Source organism: Gigantopelta aegis, chromosome 9 (assembly GCF_016097555.1).
Source record: "Gigantopelta aegis isolate Gae_Host chromosome 9, Gae_host_genome, whole genome shotgun sequence".
Taxonomy (NCBI): Eukaryota; Metazoa; Mollusca; class Gastropoda; order Neomphalida; family Peltospiridae; genus Gigantopelta; species Gigantopelta aegis.
The window spans coordinates 60,233,947-60,245,570 of NC_054707.1; the positions used below are offsets into that span (position 1 = coordinate 60,233,947).

At 36.8% G+C, this 11,624-nt stretch overlaps 1 protein-coding gene across 1 annotated transcript; it reads right to left on the bottom strand.

Annotated features, from left to right (window-relative positions):
* Positions 1-611: 611 nt before the first annotated feature.
* LOC121381670 lies at positions 612-9,176 on the bottom strand. Its single transcript, XM_041511015.1, has 3 exons — positions 9,050-9,176; positions 7,657-8,316; positions 612-2,822 (listed from the first exon to the last, which is right to left on the bottom strand). Exons 1-3 carry the CDS (start codon positions 9,174-9,176, stop codon positions 2,548-2,550), a joined length of 1,062 nt encoding a protein of 353 aa, XP_041366949.1. The 3' UTR covers positions 612-2,547.
* Positions 9,177-11,624: the final 2,448 nt, after the last annotated feature.

Below are 11,624 nucleotides of genomic sequence, written 5' to 3' on the forward strand. Positions count from 1 at the left end.
TTACTAATGTCAATATTCTGAATACAGGCACAACCACATACGGTCGCAATAGGTCTCTCATTGTTAGTACTATAACTAACAACCATACGCGTACGAGATAGTTCAAACATCAACAACAACATTAAAACATTCGTTAAAGGAAATACAAATTTCACACAATACTACATGTATTTTAAACCAGTGATAAAGAGGGGGGACAAGAGGAGGAAGATGGAAAAGTTCAAGAAAACAGAAGAAGAGGAGAAAGGAGAAAAATATTACGATAGAAGAGAAGGAAGAATTACATGAGTCGATTTTAAAAACATATTTTGCTTTAATCGTGTTCGACATATAAAGCCGAATCTATCCTTTAGATCTGCAACGTGAATGTTCAACTTTAAAATTTACTAATGTCAATATTCTGAATACAGGCACAACCACATACGGTCGCAATAGGTCTCTCATTGTCAGTACTATAATTAACAACCATACGCGTACGAGACAGTTCTGGAAGAAAACCTCAAATTCGGGCAAAAATGATATAAATATTCGAGCAAAATGTGCTAACCAGAGACCTTTTTACCATGTATTTCCATCATTCTACCTCACAATTAGTTGTAATCCATGTAAAAATGCGGGGTGGTTCGTTTGCAACCCTATATAGCTGTTTCGTAGTAATGCTAATATGAATAAAGGTAGTTATGCACATTCAGGAATTTTCGTTTAATTCGGACAAAAGTCAACCCGTACGCCTATGCTAACAACACTTCCGTTAGACCGAAGGTTGCCACAGTTGATCCCGTCTCGACTCCAACCTACATGGACGTTACTTCGTTGAAGAAAACAATCGTGTGTTGTTAAATCCTCTGTTATAACAACGCGTGTACCTTTCAGTTTTCTTCGCTTAATAATCGCCACTATCTTGTGTGTTCTGGCTATAACTTGACAATAACTGGTCTTGGTTTTCTACAAGCGACAGTAACATCAAGTTTCACTACATTCATGCCAATGTTTTGAAACATTTGTCTCGAAGTGTTTTTTTAAATGATTTTCCGCGCTGTTTATTTTAGTTCGCAATTCCAAATATTTTAACACTATTTTGCCGCGTGTGTTGTTCAGAATTATTAGTTCTGTCCAGTGCTAGTTTGAAGTAAACTTCATTCTTTCAATTGATACATGAATGTCTCTGTTTCCCGTTGTTGAGCATCACTTAATGTTTGCATATACCATAGTTTGACACCCAACAGCCGATGTCTTCTGTTAAACATCTATTCTATTCTATTCTGTTCTCTGTTTTTAAATTAACTATTTCATGAGTGAGTTTTGTTTTGAATGAGCTGGTTTCGTTTCGAGTCGAGTTCAAAACATTTTCCTTTTTTAATAGAAAATTTTAACACTGCTAAGATAAGTTTTGAACTCATTCTCACGTATACAGACAGACAGATACACAAATGTTTTATTAAAGTCTCACTCAATATATACAGAGTAAAAGACATGAGAAACCTTCTTAATAAACAATATAAAAGCCACTGCTTAGGGAGTTATGAGACACTAAAAAATCACATTATTAATAGCAAAAGATACAGGCATTGTATACGTAATATAATAAAATACAAGTATCCAATTTGATAGATATCTGTTGCTGGTTACCATTAAGATCTTTCAAGATATTAATAATAATGACAAAGGAAGTCGATGGCATATGTGAGGTAAAACTGGTAATTGACGACTGATCGGACTCGAAAGTTTTAACTTTTAAAAAATCTACTTTTACTTTGAACTCGCCCGATTTGCATGTTCAGCTGTTTCAAAGCTAGAGTCGCCTTTATGGTGTATCGTTGTGTCTCTTGTTTGGATTGTTTTGTTTTGAGTAGAAATAAGGTTAAGCAATGTTCATCGTGGTTCAATGAGCTAATGTTATCACAAAACATGTTGGTACAGTGTAGGCCTGGGAATTGTCGGGGAAGATGGCGGCTAGTTTACATATTGGTATGTCGAATAGGATCGTCGTTTGTTAAAGACATTGTAATGGTTGGTTTTATCTTTAAATATCACCTTTTTTAACACCTTGCTACCTTGACCTTATCATTCTAAGCTTGTAAGTATTGATCTCGCCGTTGTTCAGAAACCATATGAACAAAAGTGTTGTTTTTTTATTATTTAAAATGTTTTGGTATCATTTAGTGTATCATGTATACATATACTAAATATTTAAGCCTATAGCCATGTTGAACACCTTCATTTATCATAATTTTATACACTATTGTTGCTATTGATCAATAACAATATCCTTTTACCGGCGATCGTTAGTGGCATGGGTTAGACCAGCGATCGTTAGTGGCATGGGTTCGACCTGCGATCGTTAATGTCATGAGTCAGACCAGCTTTTTAGCGGCAAAGGACGAGGATGCCTGCATGGTGCTTGCATGCACGGCGTGTCAGACGGGGTACGAGAGGTATCAGGTTGCACAATGGCGGCAACTTTATAGACTATTTGAGAAATGTGTTTCCAAGTCATCGGCAATACTGTTGAGCTCACACAACTTAATCTACGAAACAGTTCTAACTTTACAGACTATCGGGAAAATCGTTTTCCAAGTCATCGGCAATACTGTTGAGCTCACACAATCGTAATGCACGAAGTAGTTTATCTTTGGTTGCCCATTTTCCCTTCTTGGACCTCCAGCAGGACAGCATCCTGTGTATCTGCAGTTCCAGATTCTTTTCATGTCCACATTCGCACTTGTCTATGTCTTTCTTTTCTAATCCCAAATGGAACGCCAGCATCTGCCATTCATTACCAAGATTCTTAGAAAGAAAAACGAATATCTGTTGAAGTTTGTCTACAAAATAAAATATAATTATATATGTAAAGCACTTTAAATATTGGATTGTTATTTTTTACTCGGCAATAAAATATTTAAAGTAACACAACATTTCATCAAATGTATACAACCCGACATGGCAATAGTCTAGTCCAGAGACTGATTTATTATTTATTATTGTACGGCATGCAGTAGTTTTTAATATAATCTCAAACATAGAGTCCACACTCAGTTGATTTTCATTAAAATAGGAACAATCAGTATCATCCCACATTCGGTCTGATATACTGACTTCGATGGCTTAGACGTTAAGCTAATGGTTTTAAGTCTGGTAAGTACTGGATTCGCATTCCGGTACCGGCGAGTGAGTTACAACAACTTAATAGGGAGGTCTAAGATTACAAAACCATCTTCTCTGACTACTAGTAACCATTAACAACTAACCATTAGCCCCTGATCTGAATAGACAGCCTGAAAGGTTAAGGTGTATACCCACAGCATGCCTGAATCTGAACTGGCTTAAAGGGATGCTCGCGCAAGGCTTTTGGACTGGTATGCATATTCAACAATAGATAATGCACATATTGCTTAATATCAACAAGGATAATCATACAGTTAATTAATAAAACGGTTAAATGTGACGGCTATTATATATAACGGGCGCAGCCATTTTGTACCATCCCAGTGAATACGCCCTATGGCGAGCCATTGGTTACGTAATACTTAACGAATGAATGAATGAATGAATGTTTAACGACACCCCAGCACACGGCAGGAATTAGTCAATATAAAAATAGAAACTGAAGAATTTTACGGATACGTCAAACCTTAAATTTTTGCTGTATTGGCCATTCTCAAAGAGAATGTTCGCAACGGTGAGGTTCTGTAATATAACGTGTCCATCCAAGTATTTTTGCGGAGCATCGCAGCAATAGCCAGCAATAAGTATATATTATTTTTTAATACAAAATAAACCACCATTGTCAAAGTGTCGAAATAACTGTATTATGTTGTGTCCATAAATTAACACACGTACTGAAATAATAATCGGGAGTGTTTTCTTAGTTAATTGGTCTTTTCTTTCCGTGGCCCGTACCAGTGGTTCCTGATTGACTATATATATGTTTGTATATTTAGACGGTCCCCATTCACTGTGTCTAGACACACTAAAAATACGTGCTTCTTTTATTAAGATCACAAGGTATTGTGTGATAACAGCGCGAACACCCATCAAGTCATAATGAACATTATCAGCCGTCCTGCTTTATTACTGTAAATAATTATGTGAAACCCTTGATTAAGTAGACTTTTCCATCTAAAATTACAAAACTTACCAATTACGTAGTCTCAAAGAAAAGTAAATTATCACTTGGGTATCGTGAGTGGTCGTTTTTGCTCCAACGTACCCTACCAATAGGCATAATAATATGCATTTTTTCTTTGGATTTTTTTAAAGAGAGAAACATTCTATAACTCCATTTCGTTCTATTGATGCAAATTGAAATATATTTAGTTAAATAGTTTATTATACTCTCAAGTCATTTATGTTGTTTTACAAGTCAGGTTGATGAAAGTGAAGCGCCTTGTCGTAAATTAGAGCGTGCATAGAGGAGTTGAACGGAGCTGACGTCACTTTGCTATACGACCGGACGTCACAGAAACGAAACAAAATGGCTGCCCCCAGTTAGCAGAAATAATCATGGTTTTCATTAACTCTAAAATTACGCGTTTTTCATTTGTTAAAGTGTCAGTATGTGTTGGTGGTCCAGGTATGCATTTTTCCAACACATAAGGCTCTTGTTTGAGTCGACCCTCCCTTTAAGTATGAAAAGTTAAAAGTCTTGATATCTTGAAATAAACCCCCCCCCCCCCCCCCCCACCCCCCACACACACACACACAAGTACGTATTTCCAAAGTGGGTTTCGGTATCATTTATATCATATATTATTTTTATTCCTAATAAACAGTATACGCAATTCCAGTCAGCCATTACTCGATATTCAAATGACGTAAGAATATGTGACGCGATGTCCTTTTGCATGGAAGTTACGTCAAACTTGAATGACGTCGTTTTGGATATCCTTACGTAAAAATAAACTAGTGTTTAACGTTTTTTTTTTTTTTCTGAAGCTTTCAGTGTAAAGTTTCTGTTGAAATGTTTTTGTTTGATGACTATGAATGCATACGTCAATAATGGAGTGTCACCCTAATACGTTTGCTTAAATGTTAATAAACGTAGTGCCGTGACCTCCATTAATTTATATCTAATTTGCAAAGTTATCAAATTCCGAAAGTATGTGATCTGAAAAATATCATACTTTGATTACATTGAATATGCTAGCTAATATATGATATATAGAGATTATTACCAGGGTGTTTTTCGGCATTGTCAATATCATATATTAGGAATAAAAATTGTATTATGCGAGCCTCTGGTGAGCATAATATTTTTTTTTTTTTTTTGTGTGCTAATATATGATATTGACGATACCGAAACACACGAGGGTAATAATCTATTTATCATATAATCTCAAGCTTAATACAACGTGTTTTTCGTAATCTGTATATGCAAGTTTAAATTCCAGTCATCCATTACGCGACATTCAAATGACGTAAGAATATGTGACGTCAAACCTGAATGACGTTATTATGGATATTCTTACATAATAATAAACTAGTGCTTAACGTTTTCTGAACTCTGGATGGTTTTCAGTGGAAACTTGCTATTGAAATGTTTTTGTTTGATGACTATGAATGCATATGTCAGTTATGGAGTGTCACCTTAGTGTGTTTATTTAAAGTTTTAAGCACTATTAGTCTGGTCGTAGATGGGGTGGGCTGTCACCTGGAAGGGGAATTTATACAGGTAGTATTTTTGTGTAGCTGACACCCTCCAGATATAGGATCTGCCTGTTGATCGTGTCAACTAGGGGGCAAAATTGTATTTTAGCCTCTTTTAACATCTTATTTTTTCATTCGGACTCAGATAGCTACATGCAATAGTTTTCCAATGAGTATAAACATTTGACCCATAATGTATTCTTTAAGTACAAACTCATTAGAAAAGAAACCCTACCCCTTACATTTCAAACAGATTTCTTCAAAAAGTCACATTTCAAATTATTTGATATTAAAATTATGGATTTGTTGTCGATATATTAATATGTTTAGTTAGGCCAATGTGTCCATAGTAAAATGCATATCTATTTTGAAGGTATACATCACAATGCAACGTGTTTTGACGTAATCATGTTTATTCGTACCCATATGAGAACCGGCTAAAAATGTGCCATTTGTGTAATGTTTATTGTCTGTAGTTCATTTTAGGTAACGGTTGTCACCACACAAGTGGTGTCCATTTATAAATCTTCATCACTGGCATGCATTTTTTAAAATACAAACACATTAGAAAAGAAACCCGACCCCTTAAATTTTAAACATTTCTTTCAAAAGTCACGTTTCAAGTTATGTGATATCAAAATTATAAACTTTTTGTCAATATATTAAAATTTCCTGGTCAGGCCTGTATACGACAAAATACATATATGTTTGAAAACCTACCTGTGTATGTAATATTGAAAATGTTGAGATAAAAACTGTACAGCATCCTTTTAAATATTAATTAAATTGGCATGCTTTCACTTTATTTATTTTATATTAGATTGTGTCAGGAAAGAAACAAACTGAAAAGAAAGCGTGAAGAAGATATTCTTGGAAGTAATATTTTTTGTGTCTTTCAAAAAGTAAGACATTAAATGAGTGGGGGTACCCCACTAAAAGAGGTTAAAATGCAATGTTGCCCCTTAGTTGACACGATCAACTGGCAGATCCTATATCTGGAGGGTGTCAGCTACAAAACAAATACTACCCATATAAATTCCCCTTCCAGGTGACACCACACCCCCACCCACGCCAAGACTATATGGCATGTTTTTCACATTTATGATCACTGAAATCAAACATTACTCATATTTTATTGTTTAGATTATCCATTTACGTACAACCGAGGTGTTCCTGGTCATCATTCTGGTGTTTCTAATACCACAAAATGCATTTTTCATATTTTTAAAAACGCACGTGCGTCTGAGAAGTAATGGTTATGGAAAGAAATGTTTTATTTAACGATGCACTCAACACATTTTATTTACGGTTATATGGCGTCAGACATATGGTTAAGGACCACACAGATTTTGAAAGGAAACCCGCTGTCGCCACTTCATGGGCTACTCTTTCCGATTAGCAGCAAGGGATCTTTTATTTGCACTTCCCACAGGCAGGATAGCACAAACCATGGCCTTTGTTGAACCAGTTATGGATCACTGGTCGGTGCAAGTGGTTTACCCCTACCCAATGAGCATTGCGGAGGACTCACTCGGGGTTTAGAGTTGGTATCTGGATTAAAAAACCCATGCCTCGACTGGGATCCGAACCCAGTACCTACCAGCCTGTAAACCGATGGCCTAACCACGACGCCACCAAGGCCGGTTAACGGTTATGGAGTCGCGTTTTAGTCTATTTTTACGGCTATTTCGACGTCACAGACTCTTGTTTCACTCTGTTATATCAAAATTTGTTACAGGTTTGTAAATTAACCAACCTTAGTGTCCATTTTTACGGGTTGAAACTAGTGTAGCTGTAAAATATGTCTTAGTGTTTAAAAACTAGGGTCTGTCCCTTTAAATGTCAATAAACGTAGTGTTTTGACCTCGATTAATTTACATCTAATTTGCAAAGTTATCAAATTCTGAAAGTGTGATCTGAAAGATATATATGTGTGTGTGTGTTTTGTGTGTGTGTGTGTGTGTGCGCGCGTGCGTGCGCGCGCGCGTGTGTGTGTGTGATAATTATTACCTTTTGTCGGGATTTCTGGCAATGATAACTGCGAACCACTCGGAGTGATCTCTGGCTCACATATTGCCAACATATCTGTATATGAACGGGAACGCCCAAATAGATTCTTTGCAGCTGCTTTTGAATATGTACCTTGAAACTTCAAGTTGTAAACGCCGTCTTTCACAGTAATCGACTTGGTTTCAATTGCATGAATCTGATCCACATTTTGGTAACCTGTTAAACTTCGTGACTCGGTTGTGTCCACACTCTGATATTCTGTTGGGAGTCCAGTCTCTGATTCTGTTTTGAACAAACTCTGTGACTCACTTTTTACAAAACTCTGTGACTCTAGCGATGCCTGTGACTCTCTTGTGACTGAACTCGGTGATATTGCTGTTGTTGGAGGTCTGTTTTCAGCACAGTGAGTCGCTTCCTGGTATGTTTTTATCTCGGTGCATATGACTGAGCTAATGGAAGATCCTTCTGTTAAATGTGTCGTGTCGTGCCAAGTCACGTGCCCAGACTGACTTGATCCCACGGTGTTTTGTCGTTGCTGACGATACAGCTTAAAGGCATCTCCTTTCTGTTGATCGACTATGAGTCGTATACCTCTGTGTGAACCCTGCAGTTCATCATCTTGGTGACAATAGCCTGGTAGTGTATCCAAGTCTTTCAATCCTGTAATACATATAATGTAATGCAATGTAATGTATGTCGGGTCATTAATAAAAAAGCATGTCACTTTTTGGAAGTTGAATACAGGGAAAAGTCTGCAATGAGGGATTTATCGAAGATGTTTTTGCCAGGGTCCCATGTCTGAAGGGATTGAAAAATTTTGTAACAATAATTAATACTTGGGATGCCACCGAATGATGCAATACACAACTCTTGAATTAATGTATTGGAACAGACATAATTATATATATATATATAGAATGTTTAGAAATTGGGAATTTTCAGTGTTTCCTTTATTTTGGGAAAGGGCCTGTGTTCGGATCCACAGAACGCCTGGATAAATCCCTGGAAATGCACGTCAATTATTTTATGTCTAGTAATAATGTAATTTCCACTTAACTTGGCATAGCTTACTTTTCTAACGGTGCATGATACAAAGCTGAATCATAGGGTATCGTGTGATATAGATTTGTAACATATTAATGTCATTTGTTATATTTAATGTTTTTTAGTATCATACAAATTATTACTTCATTAAATTACTTTTTTCGCTGCTCGTGAAGTTGTACGATTAAATTAAAAGGTGCACTATCGAGCTCACGTCCGAGCCCGCGCCCCTAAAAAAACCCCTTAAAACACACACAAAAATAAAAACACGCACAAAAAAGCAAAAACAAAGTACATCAATGTGAAGGGTGTTTTCCTTGATACAAAGTTCATAGATATTAAGATCTACCTTGAAAAATCAAAACGTCTCCATCCATCATTAAAACTGCTTCAACGAGTGTGTCATAACACCTGATACCAGATTCGGAAACAGTGGCACAGTTACGCAGAGACGTTCCTTTAAAGACAATGTTCATTTCGAAAACCCTCAAGTCCAGTATCGTTGATAAGAAAGTCTTCAGCTGCAGTACCGTGGTAGTTAGCGAATCATCTATGGCAATAATCTGTGGTGTATACCCGCAACATCTGATCATGACTTTTATGCGATTTTCAAGTACAACGACCTCGATTATCTCATCAGACCCGATATTGTATTCTTTCAACCGTTTGTTATCGTCCATTTGCGCTCCAGAATAACACAATTGTAGAAAAAAAGGTCTGGCTCCTATAGATGAAGCTATGATATCCGTTAATTGACACATTTTATCATTTTTGTACATGTCCATGATTCTGGAAGCAGTGTTACCATTTGCAAATATCACTTTGGTTTGGAATGTGGTTTTCTTTGAGAATACAACCTGTATCTCGCAGTTGCTGGTGAACGAATCTAATGTCGCAAGATTGTTGATGTCTGGTACTTTTGTGTTGTTTATCTTCAGCTTTAAAGCCTGTGGATGTTTCTTAACGTGCTTTCCGATTTGATATCGTAGATCTTCTGTTGATATATTTCGTTGTATTACGATGGTAGTCCTAAGGCCATTGTAGACAGCAACAATAGGTATACTATCACCTCTTTTGGTCTGAATTGTGATGGTCTCTGGCACGCGACGAAATACATCAATCTGAGATAAACTCGCTTCATCGCTAGGAAACAAATAACCATTGTCCTCTAAAATGCCAGTATCAGACGAAATGACAATCTCGTCTCCTTGATGCAAAATGTTTGGAAATTCTTTTCCCAACTGCGAATATATTTTGTCTTTTACTTCCCGAATAGAGTCCGTGCTCGTGCATTCTAGGTAATACAGAATTTCCACTTTTGGTGTTACATGATAACGACATTTTAAAGTTATTGGTCGCTGATTGATGGGTTTGCATTCTACAAGGTTATTTAAACCGAGGTTAATAACCTTTTCTGCAGAACTTTGAACAATTCGTCCTTGTACAAGCAAACATACCTTTCCTTGATCTTTCTGTGCCTGTTTCTCTGAAATTGCATAAATCAGTTGAGACACAGTAATGTGTTCATCTACACATACACAGTAGAGAATTCTGGGATAATTATTATGATCACAGTTTATTAGTAAAAATAGATTTCTCTTATATGATCGATCCACTATGACTGCAATCTTTTTCGTACAGTCAGAACTGACTATTACACACTCCGGTTGTACATTGTACTTTCCTAATAATGAGTTTGTGTCCATAAGATCATCTTCCAAATCAATGCGACTGGCCTGCAGTAACTCAAGAGGGGCGACTGGCTTCCGGAAGTCGAATACGAGTACCGGGGTTGTACGACGTCTCTGGTTCAGAAATGGCGATTCAATAAAAGCTGAAATGAAGGGATCAATAAATCAATGGTGTCACTAGCGTGGCAGCTGGAAATACCCTTTTAGTGTCCAAAACATGCCAGTTTATATATTAATTTAAGTTACCCATACACCTTAAAATGAAAACTTTCTATTTAGGGGAAGTAACTCCGTTTAGCAAACATTGACAGACGATCAAAAAGAAATTAGGACAGTGACAATTTTCTCAATTTAAGTCTTATTTGGCTTAACATACACCCTATTTGCATTAACCCTTCTTATGAAACATATTTGAAAAACTAGTGACGTGGGTACCGATACCAAAAGTTGAACCCATTTGGTTTATTATGGGGAGAGATCATCAACCAACATCTTTGTTAAATCTCTCGATGAATCTAGCTCGCACAGTATATTGATGGAATGAAATAAGGATACTGGAGAGCATATTTTATTCACCACTAGCGTTGTAATATCTGTGTAAAATAAAATATTTAATATGGGATTGAATGTAAGTAACATTGTTAACTTCCTGACACTATGGATGGGGATTTTTCGTTGCACTCATTCTATCTAAGCTGGTACCATTTATGTAATTCCTTATTTTTTCCATGTGTGTGTGTGGGTATTCTCGGAACCGAACATACGGGTACTTCGACCCCTGGCCGCCATTGTTTATCACGTGACGCGGTGAAGCTTCTCCTTAGTTACGTATGGTTTGATAGTGAAATGAGGCAACTTTGGTCTATCAGTTAACGGTCACGATGCCTAAAACATGTTGTGCAGTTGGCTGCATAAACCATAACATGATGTTAAAAAAAATATCGTTTTACAAATTTCCAAAAGAAGAGACTAGGCGCCGCTTGTGGGTAGGGTCATTAAAACGACAAATCGTATGGAATTTCATGGCTTCCCTCACAGAATGTGACTACGTTGACTTTAATGTTGTTGCTTGTTGACACCAACAGAGATTAATTTAGCAAACAAAATGGTTAAAGCATGTGCAGTGATAAAAATCCCACATTATACTGTAAATAAAATACACAATTCCATCGTCTTCCATGAACCCCCCCCCCCCCCCCCCCCCCCCCCAACAAAACGATGCATCCAGTTCTT

What these genes read in the sequence shown, in the direction of transcription:
- LOC121381670 (XM_041511015.1), bottom strand. Translation starts at nt 9,176, where the DNA reads ATGAACATTGTCTTTAAAGGAACGTCTCTGCGTAACTGTGCCACTGTT. An exon ending in AGACGTTTTGATTTTTCAAG is followed by an intron (nt 8,317 to 9,049) that starts GTAGATCTTAAT and finishes TATGTATTACAG; the next exon opens with GATTGAAAGACTTGGATACA. An exon ending in GCCAGAAATCCCGACAAAAG is followed by an intron (nt 2,823 to 7,656) that starts GTAATAATTATC and finishes TTTATTTTGTAG; the next exon opens with ACAAACTTCAACAGATATTC.